This window comes from Eretmochelys imbricata, chromosome 1 (genome assembly GCF_965152235.1).
Source record: "Eretmochelys imbricata isolate rEreImb1 chromosome 1, rEreImb1.hap1, whole genome shotgun sequence".
Classification (NCBI taxonomy): Eukaryota; Metazoa; Chordata; order Testudines; family Cheloniidae; genus Eretmochelys; species Eretmochelys imbricata.
Genome location: NC_135572.1, coordinates 257155161 through 257178620, shown reverse-complemented (window position 1 = coordinate 257178620; position 23460 = coordinate 257155161). Strand labels below are relative to the sequence as shown.

At 43.6% G+C, this 23460-nt stretch overlaps 1 protein-coding gene across 2 annotated transcripts in view; it reads right to left on the bottom strand.

Annotated features, from left to right (window-relative positions):
* Nucleotides 1–23460, bottom strand: part of TRIM24 (tripartite motif containing 24) — a 139470-nt gene that overhangs the window by 35634 nt on the left and 80376 nt on the right. For both annotated transcript variants that reach the window (XR_013347313.1, XM_077828263.1), the window contains exons 4-9: nt 22140–22272; nt 20975–21091; nt 17195–17309; nt 16371–16517; nt 13903–14020; nt 6229–6494 (exon numbers count right to left, since the gene is read on the bottom strand). Coding sequence is in view for 1 of the 2 variants with exons in the window: in XM_077828263.1 (XP_077684389.1) it covers nt 6229–6494; nt 13903–14020; nt 16371–16517; nt 17195–17309; nt 20975–21091; nt 22140–22272 (896 nt within the window). In the remaining variant the exon portion in view is untranslated. The remainder of the gene's footprint in view (nt 1–6228; nt 6495–13902; nt 14021–16370; nt 16518–17194; nt 17310–20974; nt 21092–22139; nt 22273–23460) is intronic.

Below are 23460 nucleotides of genomic sequence, written 5' to 3'. Positions count from 1 at the left end.
TGGCTCCAAAGCAGAGAGAAAACAAGCTGCTTTTCCAGCAGCTCCAAAGGAAAAAAAATTTTTAAAATCTGTATTTCTAGTTCAAAAAATCTCAACTGGATCTCAAAATGATTTCAGGTTAATCCCACCACTATGCCACCATGTCAAGGTTCCTCCCACACTCTGAACTCTAGGGTACAGATGTGGGGACCTGCATGAAAAACCTCCTAAGCTTATCTTTACCAGCTTAGGTCAAAACTTCCCCAAGGTACAAAATATTCCACCCTTTGTCCTTGGATTGGCCGCTACCACCACCAAACTAATACTGGTTACTGGGGAAGAGCTGTTTGGATGCGTCTTTCCCCCCAAAATACTTCCCAAAACCTTGCACCCCACTTCCTGGACAAGGTTAGGTAAAAAGCCTCACCAATTTGCCTAGGTGACTACAGACCCAGACCCTTGGATCTTAAGAACAATGAAAAAGCATCCAGTTTTCTTACAAGAAGACTTTTAATAAAAATAGAAGTAAATAGAAATAAAGAAATCCCCCCTGTAAAATCAGGATGGTAGATATCTTACAGGGTAATTAGATTCAAAAACATAGAGAACCCCTCTAGGCAAAACCTTAAGTTACAAAAAAGATACACAGACAGAAATAGTTATTCTATTCAGCACAGTTCTTTTCTCAGCCATTTAAAGAAATCATAATCTAACACATACCTAGCTAGATTACTTACTAAAAGTTCTAAGACTCCATTCCTGGTCTATCCCCCGACAAAGACAGACTATAGACAGACCCACAGACCCTTTGTTTCTCTCCCTCCTCCCAGCTTTTGAAAGTATCTTGTCTCCTCATTGGTCATTTTGGTCAGGTGCCAGCGAGGTTACCTTTAGCTTCTTTACCCTTTACAGGTGAGAGGAGCTTTCCCCTGGCCAGGAGGGATTTCAAAGGGGTTTACCCTTCCCTTTGTTCTCTGTAGGTAAAAAGCTAAGGCTCGCCAAACATTGGGGGAGTGAAGTCTTCATTCCTCTGTGGAAGCGTGCAGTTTTTGGAAGATCACAGGTAACTGAATGGATTGGTTACAGTTAAATTCTTCAGCTACTTCTGGGGGCATTTGGGGTATAGACAAAAAAATACCTTATCCTTAAGGAATTTATGTATGGAGGATCTGTCATCACCACTCCAAGTTCATCAACCCTTCTCGCTGAGGTGATGGCTACAAGGAAAGCAACCTTTATGGAAATAAGGGACATGGAGCAAGTAGCTAAAGGCTCAAAGTGGAGCCTCATGAGTAGAGAGAGAACAAGGTTTAGGTCCCACCAGTGAGTAGGCTTCTGAATAGATGAGAAGGTTCTCATTAGGCCTTTGCAGAATCTACTGGTCAGTGAATGTGGGAAGACCAAGTAGCCCTGAGAAGATGGATGGTACGTGCTGATCATTGCCAAATGAATCCACAAGGAGCTGACTGACAAACCTGATGTTTTCAAAGATAGAATATAGTCCAAGATGACTGGGAGAGAGTAGTCTCTGAGAGGATGTCTCTCTTGTGTGCTCAAGAAAACAAGCGCTTCCATTTAGCTAGGTAGCATTTTCTAGTAGATTCCTTTCTACTATTAGGGAGGATGACTCGTACAGTTGTGGAGCATGAACATTCTAGGGATGATGCCCATCCAAATACCAAACACATTCTCAGGATGATACCCATCCAAATACTGAGGACTCACTGGGAGGTGGACATGGATCAAGGTGCTTGATCTTGCCGTGCCACTGGGTCAGGAGGTTGGGAAACATTGGGAGGGCAGTTGGTGGTTGGGATGATATGTAGGAGGTTGGGAAATCAGAACTGTCTGGGCCAGAAGTGGACGATCAGGATGACCTGTGTGCTGTCCTCCTGGATTTTGTGTAGAACTCGTAGCAGGAATGGTAGTGGAAGGAAGGCATAGCTGTATTGGTCCAACCAGGGAAGAAGCAGACCGTTACCCTAGGAGTGGCGGCCCAGGGCTCCTATGGAGCAATTTGTAGTGCATTTCCTGTTTGTTTCAGAGGTCAACAGATCCCTGGTTGGGGTTCCACAGAGGGAAAATATTGTGCAGTACCAAGTGGTGGAGCTCCTGCTTGTGGTCGACGACGAAATGTCTGCTGAGAGAATCTGCAAGTACATTTTGCTTCCCCAGAAGGTAGGCTGCCAGTAGGGTGATTTGATTGCTGAAACTCCAGTTGAGCTAGAAGACAATCATAACGCTGTTTGACATACGGACACAGAGCGTACAGATGAAGGGAACAAAAGAGACTCATGCCTTCAAGACTGCTTGCAACTCCAGGACATTGACATGCATTCTGGACTCTTGAGATATCCAAGCACCTTGTGCTGTGTGACTGTCATGTGGCCCTCCCAACCTAACAGGGATGCATCTGTAATAATGGTCTTGTCTGCAGAGGAAGGGAGAAAGGGGAACCCCATGCAGACCTGATGAGGATTTGTCCACCATAGCAGGGAAGACACTACCTTGGAATGGAACTGTCACTATGAGGTTCGTGGAATGGTGGCTTGGGGAGTATACCAACTGCAGCCATGTTTGAAGCCAACAAAGGTGGAGTCTAGCGAAGGTGGGGACCTAGGTCAGATGGCCTTGTGCACCTACAAAAGACATATGTCTTGACTGGTACTTGAGGATTACTTGTGATGTAAGCTAGGATATTGTTCATGGTCTGTAACCTGTCTCTGATCAGGTATGCTCTTGTTGTGATAGAATTTAAGGTTGCCCTGATGAAGTTCAGAGATTGCATGGGAGTGAGAACAGATTTTTCTGTTTACACACTGATTCCCAGCGAGGAGAAGATGTGCAGTATCAGTGAGCCTGATGCATAGGCTTCCTGGTGGGACTTGGCTGCAAGGAGACAGTCATCGAGGTAGGGGAATACAATGAAACCACATCATCTGACATGGGCTTCTACTACTAAGAATATCTTGATGAATACTCTGGGGGTGATTGCTGTTCTGAAGGGGGGTGCTCTATACTGAAAATGGTTAGAATCCACTATGAATCTGAGAAAATGTCTGTGGGCAGGACTAATATCTATGTGAAAGTAGGCATCCTTCATATCGAAATCCGTGAACTATATGCCATTTTCTAAAGATGGACCTATTGCTGCTAGTGTGACCATGCAAAATCTGAGTTTATGAATGAAGCGGTTGAGATGGTGGAGGTCGAGAATTGGTTTCCAACTGCCCTTCTTTTTGGGTATCAGGAAGTAAGACGAATAAAACCCTCCCCCTTGGTATTGAGGAAGGACATGTTCTATTGCTCCTTGATGCAGTAAAAGTCACCTCTTGTTGAGAATACTCTCGTGAGAGTGGTCCCTTAAGGGGTGGTGGGGTCTTTGGAGGAGGTAGGAATGCAAACTCAATTGGATAGCCAGAATGGATGACATTTAGCATCCGTCTGTTATCACACTCCAGGTGTTGAAAAAGTATCTTTCATGGTTCTCGAGCTCCCATCAAAAATAATGTTAAGGCAGTGGCTGAGACTGAGGTACCACGCTTGTTACAGAGTGTAGGGAAGCAGGACTTTTGAAACCTCTGTCTCTTACGTGGTGGTTCATAGGCCCTCTGAAGGAAAAACTGCTGAGCCATGTGTCTAGATTTAACCGATGGGCAGTGAAACTTCTTTTTAAGGGTAGGTGCGTATATCTTCAGCAAATGGAGGGTAGCCCTGGAATCTTTCAGGGTATGGAGGGACTTGTCCATCTTCTCATTAAAGTGGTGTGATTCAAAGGGGAGGTCCTCAGTAGTATTCTGGACCTCCCTAGGGAGCCCTGACACATGGGAGCCATGATTCCCTGTGCATGATAAAAGCAGTAGCCATAACTCTAGAGGAAGCATCAGCAGCATCGACTGCAAATTGGAGTGCAGTCCTAGCTATCAGTTTGCCTTCATCTATCAGAGCTTGAAAATGTGCTCTGTCCTGTTGTGGAGGGCTCTCAGTAAACTCGGCATAGTTCAGGAAATCATATTTAGCCAATAGCACCTGGTAACTGGCTATCTTGACCTGGAGGCTAGGTGAGAAGACCTTTCTTCCCAGTAGATACAGATGTTTGCCCTGGATCAGCAGGAATAGACCAGGGATGTTGCTGTCTCGCACTTTCAGAAGCAGCATGGACCACCAGTGAGTTGGGAGAGGGGTGAGAAAACAAAAATTCTGTACTTTTGGCTAGCACGTAATAACGCTTCTCTACCCTATTGGTGGTAGGAGCACAGCTAGCAGGGGTGTGACAAACTGTCTTAGCTAGCTCCAATATAGCTTCCTTAAAAGGGAGAGCTATTCTGTTGGGCCCAAAAGTGTGCAGGATATTTAAGAGTTTGTCCTAGGAGTCTTGGATTCCCTCAAAAGGAATTTGAAGCTCTCCAGCAACTCTGAGGAGAAAGTCCTGGAATTGCCCAAAGTCACTGTTGTTGGGTAAGAGAAGGGGATACAGAAGTCACCTTTTTGTCTCGAAATGACAATGGCAGTCTTGCTGGTTCTGGCAGAACTGCTGGATCTGGAGCATAATGTTCCTCCTCCTCCGATGGATGAAGGTGCAGATCTGACTGTCTCCTTAGATGGGAGGCAAGGGATGGCTCCCTAGCAAATCAGATCAACTCTGCAAATGGATACTGTCCAAAGGCCCCCAGTACAGCCAGTAGGAGGGATAGATAGGTGGTCATGGGGCCCCCATGGCATGAGGTACCAGCTGCTCAGAGTGAGCTTAGGCGGATGTTGGACCCAAACCAATATGGATCTTTTTGGTGGTGGAGGACACACAGGGTCAGGGAAAAGCAGCTCATCAGAGGGTTTAGCATCTCCCAGGGAGAAGGCTGATTCTGGTTCCAGTGGCAGTATTGCTGATGCTGTTGGAGGGGAGATGTATTCTGCATGTGGGAGGGGTAATAAGTTCCTTCCAGCAGTTGATTCTCCCAGAGGCAATATCTCCCTGGAAGTGGAAGAGCCTGGTGGAGGAGGGGATTCCAGATCTGGGAGAGCGAAAACGTCCTTGAGGTGGCAACAGATTCATATCTCCCCAGTGCGAGAGGAGTTCTCACCACTTCCAATGGCCTGTACAAGCAGAAGGGTGGTATCTGAAGTTGGCAGTGATCAGAATTCGTCGGTGCCAAAGGATCCCAGGTTTTGGGACATGCTAGGGATGACAGTACCGACGGAACGCAGTCTGGTACAGGTGGAGCCCAATGCTTATGGGCTTTCTTGTTGTGCCACTGGGACTTAATACACCCTAAATCCTCATAGGCCAAGTTAGTGGGCTTGTTTACAGCCAAGTCAGACTTCTTTGAAGTGGACTCAGAGGAAGACTTAGTCTCATGCTTATGAATGTGCTTCCTAGCTTCCTGACAAGATCCCGCCATGGGGTCCATTAGGGTAGATTCTCCCAAAGCAGAGTCAGACTTTGCAACAGGAGATGCACTCCTTGCTGAGTCAGGCTTTCGTACGAGGGGAGTTCCCTAGTCTGGGTCTGATAGTCATGGCCTTCTCCATGAGGTATTTGTGGAGTTAAAGTTCCTGTCCTTCTTGGATACGACTGAGGAATGATCAGCCGATACATTGCGGCGAGGTGCAGTGAGCTGCCCCAAGGCAGTATAGGCAGCACTGGTGGTTGCCGCTGACTGAGAAGGATCATGGCAGGAACCACAGAGTTTGAAGCCTGGAGTCCTGGGCATAACGGTGTCCCAGGGTTTTTAGACTAATTTAATGCTAAACAGTAAAAACTATTAAAACTGTTAACACTATTTACAAACTGATGATTTTTATTTTGTAGAACTAAGCCGAAGCTGTGGAAACTTAAAGGTTCTGTTCGGACCACGCAGCGGTGAGAAGGAACTTGAGAGGCAGTTGGCCGCCCCATCCTTTATCCCCTTTGAGGGACAAGGTGAGCCAGGGTACATGTGCAGACCAATGGACACTGCTTTCAAATTCTCTTGGTCCAGGAGCATGTGTAATCCACAGTGGAATACAACAGGGACCATCACTCAAAGAATAAGAGTTCTTTACAATGCTTAGAGATTATCTGGAAGTTCTAGAGATATGGGCATTGAGATCTTGAAAAAAATGCTGTAAATACATACAATATGGGCTTCCTTATAACTATATGTGCTAAAGACTGCTGCGCCAATGAAATGTCACTATAAGTCACCGTTATCATTCTGTTAGAACAAGTACGATCAGACATGTCTTCTCTCTGGAACAATGATAGTTTACCTGATGAGAAGTAGGAGTGTGCTGCATGGGCCCTGGAATTCTTGGGTTCGGTAGACCCATTGGGCCTACCCTGCGTTGAGCCTGCTGCCTCTGAGCCATCACCTGCTGCTGCATGTGCTGGAGTCGTAGTTGAGCTAAACTGATCTGTGTTGGGAACTTAGACAGTTGGTTTGAAGGTAAGCCACTTTGTGGCTGTAAATTTGGTTCCATCACAGGGCTCTTGGGCATGTGTAGTGGGGTTTCTTTATCTTCAATTACCAGAGAACCTGGTAAAAAATAAAAACATATGTTTTAATGTTCACCTTACACTTGGGAGATACGCAGGTTCTCATAATTTCCCTCTTTTTATGCCATCAGGTCACCATTCCTAATTGCAGTTTAAAGGATGGGTAAACAATTCTTTCCAAAATCTGTGTCAGTGGCTGTAGAACTGTGTGCATTACTGTGCCATCGATAACAATGAGGGCCCTTCCATTACACTGAAAACTATGGGTTATTTAACTTGAAATGAGACACTTGATAATGCTGTTATTTCATTTTCTTAGATATATTCTAAACAGCACCCAATCGCTAAGTTGTTTAGTAACACCCAGTTAGCCTTCAGATATTATCATACTGCCAGTAAAGAGTCTAGCTAGTATTCCAGCTAACACAACTTCAGACCTGAGATTCTTCAATATACAAGAACTCTTACAAGACATGGTCTATGGGGAAAAAAAGTTCCCGATCAACCTTGACTCTGAAGCTTTAACCCCTGGTGGCTTCAACTTCTGAAACTGTGTAATAAACCATGGAGACATACCAAAAGGGGCCAGTGCTAAATTATTATTCATGAAACCATTCTAATAGCCTGAAACACACAGGCTCCCACATGGAATTCCTGTTCCCATTTCAGTATCTCAGACTTCAAGGGAGCAGAACCCAACAATTGAAAGGCATATCAGAAGGAAGGAAAGAAAGGTTACCTGGAAATAAAGAAAAACAGCTTCTTTTATACTTATTCACACACACATTACTCACATGGCTGGAGGGTTCACCCCTGAGGAAAAATACAGATACACCTCTTTTGTGATCTCTTTCCCAAAGACAATAAACAGTTATTAACTTGTTCTGTAATGACTGTTCTTCAAAATGTGTTGCACACATCCATTCCATTTTGGGTGGATGGGTGTCCAGTGCATTAGCTGCACGACGATATAAAGGGTGGAGCCACTGTTCTGTTGACCCCGAGTCATGGAATGGACATGTCCAACAAATCTCGAACAATTACAGAACAGGTTAATAACTGTTTTCTTTGGGTGATTACATGTGTCTATTCCACTTCAGGTGACAAGCAGTTCAATCTGGAGATGCACTGGAGTCTACTTGAATTATTGTAGGACACGTCCAAATCTGGCATCATCTCTAGACTGTTGGGAGATGGCGTAATGAGAAGCAGAAGTATGTATTGATGACCAAGCTGCAGCGCTATAATTGTCCAGTATAGGCATGTGAGATAGAAATGCTGCAGAGGCCACATGGGATCTCGTTGAACGTGCCAGCACCCTATCTGGCAGAGTTACATTGGCCAGGACACCCCACAAATGTATACAGGAGGAAATCCATGACAAGATTCTGAAATGAGACTAGAAGACCCATGACTGCCACAAACAGCTGTGAGGACAACCTAAACAATTTAGTTCTGTCCAAGTAGAATGCGAATACTCTCCTAACATCCAATAGGTAGAGCCTCTCCTCATCCTTAGCATGAAGCTTAGGAAAGAAAGTTGGTAAGCTGCTAAGTGACCGATATGGATGAGAGAAACCACTTCAGATGAGGGCATAAGTCTATCTTCTCCTTGTAGAGGACTGTATGCAGTGGATCAAATACTAGAACTCTCAGTTCACCTACTCGCCAGTTACCTCAATGAGGTAAGTACCACCAAAAAGGCGACCTTCACTGAGAGATGGAGCAACAAACAGGTAGCCAGAGGTTCAAAGGGAGGACCCATTAGTTTTGCTAACACTAGGTTTAAGTCCCAAGGAGGAATAGAATCCTTACCTTGGGTATATAACCTTTCCAGACTTTTTGAAAGCCTGACTGACATGAGGTTAGAGAAAAGAGTGATTACCAGTCAGATGGCGGAAAGCCAAGATAGTTCCGTTAGGGTTCACCTAGCAGCTAACAGCAAGACCTTGCTGTTTTAGATATAACAGTCTGGTGTATGTTGTATTGGAGCCCGGACAGGGGAAACCCCTTTTTGCTGAGACCAAATGGAGAATCTCTTGCATTTCAATAGATAAGCCTACTTAGAAGGCTTTCTACTATTCAAGAGGATGTTTTGTACTTCCTTTGAACAGATCTCCTCTTGAAGGGTTAACCAGGGAGCATCCAGGCTGTAAGGTGAAGGATTTCCACATTGGGATGAAGGATGCAACAACCATGGCCTGGTGAAATCAAGTCTAGGTCTGCTGATAGTGTCAATGGAGACCTGCTTGAGATGCTCAGCAGAGTGGAAAAACCAAGACTGAGCAGGCCACATCAATGCTGTGAGTTTCACTCGAGCATGGTCCAGTTTGATTTTTAAACACCATCCGGATGTGGTAAGCTAGATGAACGGCTCAACTTTTACATTTATGAAGTGAACTAATCCTGGCCAGGCCATAGCCCTTGAGTCTTCAGAGAACCCAGGTGGACTGTCACAACCTAGGGCAGAAGTGTCCATAAACCAAAGTCAAAGTAGGTTGTGGGGGAACAAAAGGAATAAGCGCGCGCACACACACACACACACACACACACACACACACAGGATGAGTCTATCCATCAGTCCAAAGAGGCTAAGATCCATGTGGTCATTCAAACCACCATGCTCACTGGATGACGAATTGGAGAGTACATCAAGCTCAGACAGCTCTGCAGCTTCCTGAGATGAGGCCTGGCCAACTGAACCATGTAAATACATGAGGCCGTATGCCCCAGAAGGCTGAGGCAATTCTGAACTGTTGTGGTAGGATAGGCCTTCACGTCTAACAAAATGGCCAGCATGGTCTGGAATCTTGTTTGCATGAGGAACACCCTGTTTTCCATAGAATCTAAGACTGTTCCTATAAACTCTATCCTCTGAACAGGTGAGAGGACTATCTTTTCCTCTTTGATCAGTAATCCTACTGTGCTGAAGGTGGTTTGGATCATGGTCATGCTAGATATTACCTGGCTCTTGGTGTGGCCTTTCACCCACCACTCATCCAGGTATAGAAACACTTGAACTTCTGATTTCCTCAGAAACGCTGCCACCACTGCCATCCACTTTGTAAAAACGCGTGGGGTCACAGACAGACAGTTTGCAGTCCTGACATGTAGCCTCACAGTGGGATTGGCTAACCGTAAATCTGAGGAATTTATTGTGGCTTTGATTTATTGGGACATGGAAATGTGTGTCCTTTAAAGGTGAGCGCAGCATATCAGTTGCCAGGATCCAGGGAGGGCATAACGGAAGCCAGAGTGACCACAGAAAACTTTATTTTCTTTAGATAAATATTGAGCTCCAGCATGTCTAGTATAGTTCTGAGACCTCCTTTTGCTTTTAGGATTAGGAAGTGGCGAGAATAAAACCCCTTTACCTCTCTGAAGAAGAGGAAATTCTTCTATGGCTCCCAACAGGAGGAGAGACTGTACCTCTGAAAGATGACCTTTGTGAGAGTGGTCCCCGAAAAGGGATGGGGGACAGAGGTGGTGGGGCGGCAGCAATAAACTGAAGAGTGTATCACAATTCCATCATGCGTAAAACCCATTTATCTGTAGAGATATGGGTCCAAGCACTTAGGAAGTGGGATAGTCTGTTGGAAGAAAACAGGGACAGGAGAAGCTGGTAAACTGGTAAGCTGTCCTCAACCAGAACGTCAAACTGACTGCATTGGTATTCTTATGCTGTCTGGACGAATCTATAGCAGACCCCAAAAAAGAGGAGGCGGAGGTATTCTCCTGTAACTTCTCCCTTTCTTTGTAAGCCAGGTCCTGACGGTGAGGTATACAGAAAGCGTAATGATGAGGCTACTGTGGACAGAACCACTGCTTCTTTGGTAGAAGAGTGTAAATATCCAAAGACCTGTGCATAGCCCAAGAGTCTGTTTCAGGCTATGAAGCCTGTCATCGATCTGCTATGCAAATAGTTATAGTTCCTCAAAGGGGAGATCTTGAATGGTTTTTTGGCCCTTTTGAGGAGGACCTGATGCCTGGAGCCACAAACACGTACTCATCGTAACAGCCGATGCCCTGGCTCTGTCATCAAAATCCGCTGCATCCAATGCAGCCTGAAGCGAGGTCTTGGCTATCATCTTTCCCTCACTAACCATAGTGAGAAACTCTTGCCTGGTCTCACCCTGCAACTTGTCCATGAATTTTAAAATATTGTCCCAGAAGGAGAAGTTATAACATCCCAGCAATACATGCTGATTAGCAATCTGGAGGCGTTATCCTGCTGTCAAATATATTTTTTCCATAAAACGATCAAGCCCTTTTGCAACTTTTCATTTTCAAGTAGATGCCTGCTGACCTTGGTGCGCGCTCTCATTAGAAACTGAAGCCAGCAAAGATTCCAGGGGTGGAGAGACATAAAAATGCACAAACCCCTATGAGGGCACATAATCCCTCTGCTCCATCCTTTTAGCTGTAGGAGGCATGGAAGATGGAGTTTGTCACAACACTTTAGTGAACTCCAGAATAGCCTCGTTTATGCAAACTGCCACTTCAGAAGGCCCCACAGATCCCATGATATCAACCAATCTGTATGAGCTCTCCTGAACTACTTCCACCTGTATGTCTAGGAAGGAAGTCACACTTTTTAGAAGGCTCTGTTGAGATGTTTCCTAAACTGCCGGTGACACTGGTACCAAGAGACTCAGCAGATCATGTGCCACAGCATATACCTGAGGTATTGTTGGCACTGGGACAGTCTCTTGATACTGCTGAGTCAAAGACGGTGTCACCTTAGATGTCAGTCTCAACAAGGCTACAATCAGCACCAGTCAACGACCCTGACTGATGTGCTATTTGCCCCTCTAACCTCCTTCCCAGCTTGTTTGCTGGACTTCAGTGCCAGAGACCTTAATCTCCTGGGCGCTGAGTTCCTCGATGCCAGCTTATGGTGCCTCCTCTTCAGTACCAGAGAAGATCTGCGTTGAGACTCTAAGACAGGCAACCGCTCCTAACTGAAGGAGACTCGCTTGGTGCATGCTCTGAATGGGGACACTCCCAAGGTGGGTGGAGGGCTGCCTCCATAAGGTGCTTTAGTCTGATCGCCCTGTACTTCTTAATTCCGGGCTTAAAGTCCCTGCAGATTCGGCACCAGTCTCTGATGTGCGGCACCTGGAGTGAGAGAGTCAATGCCTGGCACTGATTTCTTGCATTCATCGAAAGGCTGAAGCCCAATGACCGAGGCAATACCCCAGCTGTCGGAACCGAAGAGCATATTAATAAGTATCCCAGGACAAGGAAACTTAATAGCAAAAAATTCTGCTAAGGCAAACCATTAAATAAGTACCCACTATATACAAGACTGAAAAAGGGAAACACTTGCAGCAACAAGATAAAGTGATCCGACAACCGTCACAGCACTAAGAAGGAACTGAGAGAGGTAAGGGACAGCTCTGCCGTTCACATCATCGCACAGCAGGATGAGACAACAAAAAGTGCATTCACCACCCCAACAGGTACCACTAAGGGAAAAATCCCAGATGCTAGTGCACTGGGCGCCCACATACCTGAAGTGAAATGGACATATGCAATCACTTGAAAACAAATCGAGTAGTTATCCAGTACCTGTGAGAAAGGATCTTGTCATGACAGCACTCTTATGACAACATTTCCCCACCTTTTTGTTAAAATTATGGCCCTACCAAATTCACAATCCATTATTGTCAATTTCATGGCCAGAGGGTTTTAAAATTGGTCAATTTCACAATTTCAGATGTTTACATCTGAAATTTCAGGGTGTTGTAACGATGGGGGTCTTGGCCCAAAATGGTATCGTAGGGGGGTTGCAAAATTATTGTGCCGGGGGGGGGGGGGGGGGGGGAAGAGATCCCAAAATTGCCACCCTCACTTCTGTGCTGCCAAGACAGCAGCCTCCGAGCTTCCTGCAGTTAAGAGGAGGTTCTCTGAAGTGAATAGGCTCTCCCCCATGCTGCTAGGAGCACCCCAGCAGGGGGCTCCTAGCTGCTAGTCCAGGCCAGTGACAGATTAAGGCAGCGGGCTCCAAGTCAATTTGAGAACCCACCGTGAAAAAATGGGTGCCCCAGAAGAAGCTCCAGGGCAGAAGCCCTGACCGGGTCACCCTGAACCTCAGTAGTAGCCCTGGGGGATGGAAATCCCGAGCCCGGGCTGCCCCGGCTGCAGCCAGCAGGAGCGGAATCCCGCAGCCCCAGGAACCGTCGGCGGAGAATGGCCTGAGCTGCGGAAGGAATCACGAGATGGGGGGCAGAAGCCCAGATCCCAGGCTGCCCTGGCTGCAGCCTCCAAGAGCAGAAGCCCCTAGCCCGGCAGGAGCAGCTGTGGGAGGAAGCCCCGAGCTTGGAGGTGGGGGGTGGGGGGAGAGAGACAAGTCAGGAGCCCAGCTTCCGGGCTGCTGCAACACAGAAGTAAGGGTGTACCACACTCATTTCTGTGCTGCCTCTGGAGGGGAGTTTGATCTCCCCACCAAGAGCAGCCACGCAGGGGAAGGACAACTCCTGTCCCCCCCCAGCACGTCTGGACTAGCAGCTAGGAGCCCCTGGGATCCCAGCAGCAGGGGACATATCAGATTTTGTAGGGAAGGGCTGATTCCACAGTCGTGAAATTGGTAGGGCCCTAGTTATAATGCAAAGCTGGTTGCACTTTTTGACCAACGGCCAAAATGCCTGAGAGGTACATCCAAAACCATGTTCCAACAGAAAGATGAAGACACTGACAAAAAAATCCTACGGATATTGAAAACGAGGGAGGCATGACAATCAAATTCATCGAGACAGAGTCTTTCTAGACTCTAATTCCTGCTCCTAGCAGAGCAGTTCCTATGCTGCATGTCTTCATTAGACTGAGTACATATACTTAGTCAATCATATTGAACAGGCTATTCACAGAGCTCCCTATCACAGGATGTACAAGCAGAAACCTAGCCACCGGCAGATAGAAGAGAAAATGCAAATACCAGTCTGACGGTAGGAATCCAGCCTGCCTAGAGAGCATGGTACAGTGGGGATGGTCAATCTTTGCTTGCTCTATGAGCTCACATCTGTTAACAGTATGCCAGGAAGGACAGCAAGCAAAATCTATAGAGCTAGGAAAAAAGCACCCAACCCCAACAGAAAACTATTACTCAAAAGACTGCTTTCTGTACCTGATACATTTCCATTGTAGTTCCCCTGCCCCCTTTTCTGCTTCTCATCTCCAAACCTCAGTTCTTATGCCTCAGCTCAGTCAGCTAAAACTAGTTAGGCACTGCCTATCTAGCCTTACTACCTGGAAAAGCATCCAATATGGAGTCAGATCAGACACGCACTTTAGAGTAATTTCTGTCCACCAGTAGAAGATATATTAAAGAACACATGAGAAATACACTCAATTATATATCTGAAAGGCTGTTCAGCTGACAAAACTATTTTTAGTGATACTACCAGTTTCTAAAGAAGTTGATAAAACAAGCAGGAGCCACATCATACCTAGATTGAAAATATTTTGAGCCCAGAAGCTAGGATCACAGTGAAACTGGACAGTGGTGTTAGTCACTGGTGAAGCATCACACCTTGCTCGAAGGAGATACCGTAGACGATATGTAATCTAGAACAGGAAAACACCTTGTACAAAACAAATTTTTTTTAATAGGAAAAAACCCTGATTAACTTGTACTGTTTTCCCACAAGACAACAGCAGGGTTTAATGTTTATTATCTGGGAAAAATGCCTTAAATTGGGGTGAAAAGAACAGGTTTGTGCAACTAACTAAAAGCAAAGATTTTCAACTTCCCACTCTCCCCTCCCCACCCACAGAAATAAAGTAATTTTCAACACTCATTAACTACAGTATAAAGAAATTAAGTTTTTCCAGCTGTAGAGATATGTAGTCATCCTTAGATGACAATGTAATGAGCCAATATATTTGCAAATAAACTTTCTGTTCTTTATGTGATCATTCCTGGTCTGAAAGTCCTCTATTCTCACGTCTGTCAGATCTTACTATTCTCATTAGAAAGGATGTTATCTCAGAATAAAAATTTCTGTCCTCCCTCCCCCCAATAATGAAATGAATTAATGTATAAGAATTCTCTGAAATGTTCTAAGAGCTTTTCTAAGCCCTTAGTTTCAACAATTAGATTATGTTTACAATTGGAGAGAAAACATTATGAAGAGTAGAATACTTCAGGTCAGACAATTAAAGATTCGGGTTTTATTAGGAAGGAAAAAACTGGGGAAAAAAGGCCCAAGAAAGGTCACAAGGGCTGACGTATTAATCCAAGTACTAATTATAACATAATACAGACAACTTCAGACAGGCAAAAGCTAGCCAACTCAACACACCTATTCTTTCTGGATTCCTCCTAATCCCAATTCCTCTCAAAATCTTCCTCAAAAAAAAAAAAAAAAAAAAAAAATTCTACTGAAGATGCCTCTTAATCTCATACCATTTGGTTAATTTAACTTCCCTGCTTGTACTGACATGAATTACCCGCTATATAAATATTTTCATAGAGTTCCTTATTTACTTGTAGTTTCCTTAACTTTAGGTACGTCAGTTCTAGAATACCTAACCAGTGTGAAAATGCGTGACAAAATATATATTTTAAAAGGGGATGTGGGAATGTTTAAAGCTGTAATCACTTACCACTTTGAATGCAGGATTCCTGTGGACACCAGCAGTAGCTGGGGTACTTAACATCACAGGATTGCTTCAATTTTAGTTCATATTTCACTTGAGAGCTTTTAAACTGCCTATGGCATACCAGGCTCTACATATGGTTTTTATCTATTCATTAGATGACTAAAACTGTTAGCTACTACAATTATTCACAATAGCTAACAGTATTTTGTTCATGCCAGAAGTCTAGGTTTGCATATGTAGTCTTCCTGCAACCTGCTCAGCCCGTTTCTTTTTCTGCAGTGTGGATAGGGCTTCCTAGCAGTAATCTGTGTAATTTAGTTGGCTAGGTTATGCTCCTTCCCAGCTCTCTGTGGCAGGATATCCCACAGTGCACAGCCTCACATGTTCCTTTGTACAGGTATATGTCCTCTGGAGGAGATTTCAAAGGGCACAAAACAGTCAGGCATCCAACTTCCAAATGTCTTTGCCTTTGGCAGGAGCTGGGCACTTAACTCCCTTTGTGCTTTGAAAGTCTCCCTCTGTGTCTTGCTAAGGCATGATGGGATAGTTGACCAGAATGCACTGATACACTCATGGTTAGGAAACCTGTTAGGTGTGGATGAGCAAACAATTGTGATAACAGAAAAGACAGTGTGTGAATATAACACAATTCCATTTATCTGCAATTGTGTAAATGCCCATGTCTCTAATTTTTATTTTAATTACAATTGTACTTGTAATGTAGCAGGACCTTTCTATCTTTAGGCCTTGGTTTCTCTTTTAAAATTAAAAAGTTTGGCTTTAGTACATATCAACCTATAGCATCAGCTACATTATGCAGACTTGAAAGTCTGAAGACAAGGTCTTAACCTTTCAATGGAAGGTTATACTGACTGTGGGGAGCCAACATGTTAATTTTACATTAAAAAGCTATATCTATATTATCCATTATGTTTGGATCACCTCATCCTTGAGCTAAAAAACTGTGTTAACAGTATGAGCATGTATACACAGAGACATGCTTCATCCTAAAAAGGTTAACAGAAGTGATTCATACACTTCCACAGCAGTGTGACAATCCCTGTCTCAGTGGACAACCTGTAACAATTCAAATTTTCAGGAATATCCAGGAGGGATCAGAAGTCAAAGTTTTAACATCCTCCTCAACTTGTGCTGTTGTAGGAAAAAATGTATATTACACACTTGTGCTGAAATATACTGAAGTAATCAACAAGATTAATTCCTTGACTTTACTTAAGATGCAGAAAATTCACTTGTTTGACTTAACTATGGCCCCTTAGCAACTAAGGAATACTGTCTTTCCAAGCCTTACCAGGCGTTTGCTGTACAATAACGCTGTGCTGCTGCCACTGGAAACTGCCCACTTGGAAAAATTCATGACATGTTCCAGCTGTTTAGAAAGACCTGCCACCTCCTGTTGTTGCTGCAGAAGCTTCATCCGATGGTCTTTTGACAGACTCTGAAAGAGGTAAAGCACTTCCAGTGAAATTTTCAATTTACAGCAGAAATGTATTAGCTCTCATTTGCTAATCCATAAACATGATACTCCTCAAAAATATCAAATGATTTCACCTCATTTGTCAGAAGAGATTTAAAGAGTGATTATATACTCTAAAAAGTCACTAAAATTGGTACACTCTTACTCAAGAGATCAGCCCACTGTGTGTATTCAGATTCCCATCTTCTTTCCTTAGGGACAGAAAAGCTTCTATGGGTTTTTACTCTATAGTAGTGTTTAAATAGGTTTCCCTCACAGTCTATCCTCTCCTACTTGTTATTATAATGAAGTTGGACAGCTGAATTTGTGGCATCTCAACTTCAGTTTTCCTGCATCAGACATAGATCTGTGACTTCACTGCACAGCCCAGCGTCTTTTGGTGGTTATGAGGGAGGGCAGTCCTGATTCATGAAAACTAAGTGCAAACAGGAATTCAGAGTTACTGACAAAGTAAATTGCTACTGTACGAAATATTTCTCTGCTTGGCCTTATTTGAAACGTTCTCATTAAGGGGTACCAACATGTAACTCATGCTGAAAGATAGCTTTTGCTGTGTTTGAATTTTGATGGATCATTTAAAGCCTCTGTAAAAGCACTTACAAGATGACTGTTACTTATAATCTTAAAAGTGAATTTACCTCTAACTGATGCAGCAAAGCTTTCCCCTTTTTATTTATTTCTACCATCAGTGTAAATATGGCAACTTTAATGTCCTGTTCCACCTGCTTTTGATTCTGATTCGCTTCAAGGATTCTGTAAGTAAAGAATAAATATTTAGAATTGTTTAGCACAGTGTTCTTAAGAAACCAACACAAAAGCTCATCCTGACTCAACAAAGGAAATGAATTCTTTGTACACAGAATGCCATGGATTCCTGCTCATGTGCATCCAGTAGTATATATGGAATCAGATGTTACCATTAGCCAGGAAAATTATCAGGCTGAGTTAGTTTAAAAACAAAACAAAACAAAACAAAACACAGATTTAGGAATGCATCTGACCTTGGTGCAAGTCTGAGAAATTCTAATTATATGGACTAGAAAAGTAGGACACTTATTTAAGCAAGGAAATTTTATTGATAAAAATGAATGGTTGAAAGAGTCTTGATTTTAATAGTCTCCTAAGCCTTTCTTGCAGCGAATACAAAAGTCTCCATACATCACAGGAATTCAGGATCTCATTTTTTTCCAATATAGAAAGTTTCTCCAGAAATAAGATATCCAGCAATGTAGCGGCGGCCTTTGCATTTGTGTTTGTTGTTTTTAATGCACAGCTTGAAACAATACACTTGCCAACGGTGAGTCACATTACTGCTTCAGCACGGCTTGCAGCCCTATCTAGTGATGTGAATATTGCTACTACACTGCTGACTCAGTCAATATGCTGCTCATTCTACCCTCTCTTTCGTGCGGTGAATGAGAGCAGGAAACACTTTTCACTACCTTATGCATGGGTATCAGGTAGTGCTGAGCACCTGGTACAGGTGCTTAAAAACACCAGGCAGAAGAAGTTAGGAAGGAGAGAAAGGCACTTGGATTCCATGTGGGAGGAGAAGAGTATTATATTACTTTTCTCCTGCCATCTACGAGCAAGGGGTGGGGGGGAGGGAGGGAGACAGTGATTTGCATCCAGCATCCAAGAAGTGATGAGAGAGAAGCAGGAGAGAACAAGCATAAAAAGTAAAGCTTCTCCATGTCCCAACAGCTAAAACTAGGGGGAAGACTGGACTTACATTATCAGGGTATTGAATCTGAATAGCGCTGTGGAGGTACTTGCTAGGACCCACTTTGAGAGACCCTGGGAAAACAACATGAGGGGGAAAGGAGTCCAGGAGAGCTGGCTGTATTTTAAAGAATCCTTATTGAGGTTGCAGGAACAAACCATCCCGATGTGTAGAAAGCATAGTAAATATAGCAGGTGACCAGCTTGGCTTAACAGTGAAATCCTTGCTGATCTTAAACACAAAAAGGAAGCTTACAAGAAGTGGAAGCTTGGACAAATGATCAGGGAATAGTATAAAACTATTGCTCAAGCATGCAGGAGTGAAATCAGGAAGGCCAAATCACAATTGGAGTTGCAGCTAGCAAGGGATGTTAAGAGTAACAAGAAGGGTTTCTACAGATATGTTAGCAACAAGAAGGTGGTCAGGGAAAGTGTGGGCCCCTTACTGAATGGGGGAGGCAACCTAGTGACAGAGGATGTGGAAAAAGCTAATGTACTCAATGCTTTTTGTCGTCTCAATCTTCACTAACCAGGTCAGCTCCCAGATTACTGCACTGGGCAGCACAGTATGGGGAGGAGGTGACCAGCCCTCTGTGGAGAAAGAAGTGAATCAGGACTATTTAGAAAAGCTGGATAAGCACAAGTCCATGAGTCCACTGCATCCGAGGGTGCTAAAGGAGTTGGTGGATGTGATTGCAGAGCCATTGGCCATTATCTTTGAAAACTCATGGCAATTGGGGAAGGTCCTGGATGACTGGGAAAAGGCTAATGTGGTGCCCATCTTTAAAAAAGGGAAGGAGGAGGATCCGGGGAAATACAGGCCAGTCAACCTCACCTCAGTCCCTGGAAAAATCATGGAGCAAGTCCTCAAGGAATCAATTTTGAAGCACTTTGAGGAGAGGTAAGTGATCGGGAACAGTCAGCATGGATTCACCAAGGACAAGTCGTGCCTGAATAACCTAACTACCTTCTATGATGAGATAATCTCTGTGGATGAGGGGAAAGCAGTGGACGTGTTATTCTTTGACTTTACCAAAGCTTTTGATATGGTCTGCCACAGTATTCTTGCCAGCAAGTAAAAGTAGTATGGGCTGGATTAATGGACTATAAGGTGGATAGAAAGCGGGCTAGACTGGGCTCTACGGGTAGTGATCAATGGCTCCATGTCTAGTTGGCAGCTGGTATCAAATGGAGTGCCCCAAGAGTCGGTCCTGGGGCCGGTTTTGTTCAATATCTTCATTAATGATCTGGAAGATGGCGTGGACTGCACCCTCAGCAAGTTTGCAGATGACACTAATCTGGAGGAGAGGTAGATTTGCTGGAGGGTAGGATACAGTGGGACCTAGAGAAATTAGAGGATTGGGCCAAAAGAAATCTGATGAGGTTCAACAAGGACAAGTGCAGAAGCCTGCATTTAGGACGGAAGAATCCCATGCACCGCTACAGACTAGGGACCGAATGGCTAGGCAGCAGTTCTGCAGAAAAGGACCTAGTGGTTACAGTGGACGAGAAGCTGGATATGAGTCAACAGTGTGCCCTTGTTGCCAAGAAGGCTAACAGCATTTTGGGCTGTATAAGTAGGGACATTGCCAGCAGATTGAGGGACATGATCGTTCCCCTCTATTCAACATTGGTGAGGCCTCATCTGGAGTACTGTGTCCAGTTTTGGGCCCCACACTACAAGAAGGATGTGGGAAAATTGGAAAGAGTCCAGTTGAGGGCAACAAAAATGATTAGGGGACTGGAACACATGACTTATGAGGAGAGGCTGAGGGAACTGGGATTGTTTAGTCTGCAGAAGAGAAGAATGAGGGGGGATTTGATAGCTGCTTTCAACTACCTGAAAGGGGGTTCCCAAAGAGGATGGGTCTAGACTGTTCTCAGTGGTAGCAGATGACAGAGCAAGGAGTAATGGTCTCAAGTTGCAGTGGGGAAGGTTTAGGTTGGCTATTAGGAAAAACTTTTTCACTAGGAGGGTCGTGAAGCACTAGAATGGGTTACCTAGGGCGGTGGTGGAATCTCCTTCCTTAGAGGTTTTTAAGGTTAGGCTTGACAAAGCCCTGGCTGGGATGATTTAATTGGAAATTGGTCCTGCTTTGAGCAGGGGGTTGGACTAGATGACCTCCTGAAGTCCCTTCCAACCCTGATATTCTATGATTCTATGTACTGTTGCAACTGTGGTTATGCCTTTGGCTTGCAAGTGTCAGGTATGAACCCTGATCACATTGTTATTCCACAAATGATCTTCAAGTAAATCGGTCACAAGTATTTATTTACAAAAACCTGAGCCATAACATCTCATTTATAGGAGAGATACATATCATGAGAAACGAAAAAGGACGGTGGGCGGCGAAGAGATACTGCAATTGCCTTCTAAAAATCTCCTAGCAGCCTACTTGGCTGAGCTTGCCCTCCTGTTGTCCTGGAAGTTTACAGGCTAAGAGAACAGTTATGTAACCAACATCAAGTTTAAGTTAACAAATACACAAGGATTACCACAACCAACTGAAAACTTAAGAATTTCATATTTCACTACTGAAAACATTTTGGAAATTATTTCCTTTTGGAAGTATCAAACAATGCAGAGATTATGTACAAAATCCATTTAGGAATACTTTAATTTGAAAGCCTTGGTGAGTTAGGTAACATTCTTATGTTCAGTGTGTCTCAATATTATTTAGCAACATGATACAGACCTGTTTTGGATCTGCTTCCCTGTATATTTTATGTATTTAGTCTTCTCCATTAGCTTGGTGATTAGTGTATCAATGATCACTTTCTGGTTCTGAAAAGCTTCTTCTATAAATTGGTACCTGCAATAATCAGTAACTTAATGAACTATTTAAACATGAGAAAGAGGTTTGAACTACACTTACTAAAAAATAGACTGCACTCCAACAAAATCATCACTCCAACTAAAAACACTGCTAAAAGACCAAGTTTAATACCAGGAAGCCCATAAAAGGCAAATATGCCTGATTTTGAAGTATTTTTCTTGTGTAATTATTTTCTTCATAGAAATTAAGAGTATTAGTTTTTGTGAGAGCCATTAAAGTGACATTTTAGATTTCCTCTGATAAATACTCTTCAGAGAGAAATGAACATTTCCCCTTTATGAAAGGTTTGGTCAGGTCCTCTTAAACAACCATCCTGTTCAACGGCAAACTGAGAATTATGTTTGACTATATAGTTACATAATATAGCCCCAGTGCTTTTAAGGGCTCTCTGTTTGAACAACTGCATAGCAAAGATTTCCATCTACAGTAGAACCTCAGAGATATGAACACCAGAGTTACAAACTGATGAGTCAACCACACCCCTCATTTGGAACCAGAAGTATGCAACAGCAGAGACCAAAAAAAAAAAAAAAAAAAAAGCAAATACAGTACAATACTGTGTTAAACGTAAACCAGTAAAAAAAAAAAAGGGAAAACAGCATTTTTCTTCTGCACAGTAAAGTTTCAAAGCTGTATTAAGTCAGTGTTCAGCTGTAAACTTTTGAAAGAACCACCATAACGTTTTGTTCAGAGTTACAAACAACCTCCATTCCCAAGGTCTTTGTAACTCAGAGTCTACTGCAATTCAACTGCCAATAACGGAAAGGCCCACACAGGGTTAGAAGCTGGAAGATCAAGATTCTATTTTCAACTTTACCAAAGACTTTCTTTAGCAAGACCTTTCAGTCAGTTAACTTCAGTTACTTCATGGGTCTTTTTGTTAAAAAATAATTTTGCATTTTAGCAGGAGCCCTGCTCAACAATATAACCGAGGCTAGTACTGCAACCAATTCAGAATTCGTTCAACATCTTTCATAAGGCATCAGCTACTAGTTGTATAAAAATACGTAATTTACTTTGGTACCTGTGCTCTTTGTGTTCCAGTAACTGGCAATCCCGGCATGTAAGTTTGTCACAGGTCTCGCAATAGAGCTTCAACTGTTCCTTTTTGTGGTAAGGGCAGAAAACAGGCCGCTGACTGTTCACACCAACTGCCTCTGTAGAAAAAAGGAGGATTAAAATTTCTATTAGCAAGTTAAAACAATCTTTATAGGCTTGGGTTAGAATGAGAAGTTGGTTAGTTTCCATGTCTCCATTCTATCTTCTTTGAGCAGGAATCCATTGTTCCATCTTGGAACTGTTGGACTTTTCTACTTTCTTCAAGTCTTGGAGGCAGACAAGAGATCTTCTCCCCCTCCAGTGCAGTAGCCCTCCCATCCAACAGTTGGAGTATAAACATATGAGGTGCTAAAGTGATGACATTTCAAGCCAAACAGGTTGAAAATTTATACTTTGGCTTTGTTGTATCAAGTGTTTTCATGGGAGAACATCCATGAAAGCCTTAGATTCTGTTCATCCGGTGCTGCCTTTGAACATAAAGCATGTCTGCTTTGTCTTGTGAATGGGACCCTTGAGTAGCTACCCTGCAAGTTCTGTCCAGGAAGTAGTTGTATCCTTAGTGAACACTTATATTTCAGCAAGATCTTGATTAGAAGCTTGGAAGATAGTGGCCTTAATCCACCTGGATGAAGAAGGGGTGCAGAAGTAAGTACCACTAATAAAAGCATTGGGCTTCCCCCACACGCTGAATTTTACCATTCTACAAAAGCTCTAGCTTCACAATGAGAGAGGCTTTAAGGACAAAGAGGACAAGGAAACTGACTCGCTTAAATGGAAGGTTAAATTTCTCTTACAAATGAAATGGGGAGCTTGCCTTTCAACCACCTTATCTGAAAAAAGTTTAAAGTAAGACTACTTGTTGCAAAGAAACCACAAAATATGCTAATTCTCTGATGGCCAAAAGGAAGACAAACATTTGAGTTAGAAAAAGACAAGAACATTTTCCTGGTGACTTGAAGGGTTATTTAGTATGAATGTGAAACACTAAATTGAGGCTCCATTGTTTCAGTTGGACAGTGGACTAGGGGGGTCTTTGACATGATGCTGCTTTCAGAAAATAGGAACATCACAAGTCCAGTCAAGTGCCCCCTTTTAGCCACTCACTGTGTGGTGATCCAGTTGCTGAATCCCTAGCTCTTTTGAGCACCCAGAAGTTTTAACAAAGTCTAGGCACTGCCTCTGTCTTGGGGTCCATAGGCACACTCTCAGGATGCAGACCGTCTGTCTCGCAAACTGTGCTGAGACCTCCACAGTCAAACAGCCTAGCCCATTACCAATGCTGACTC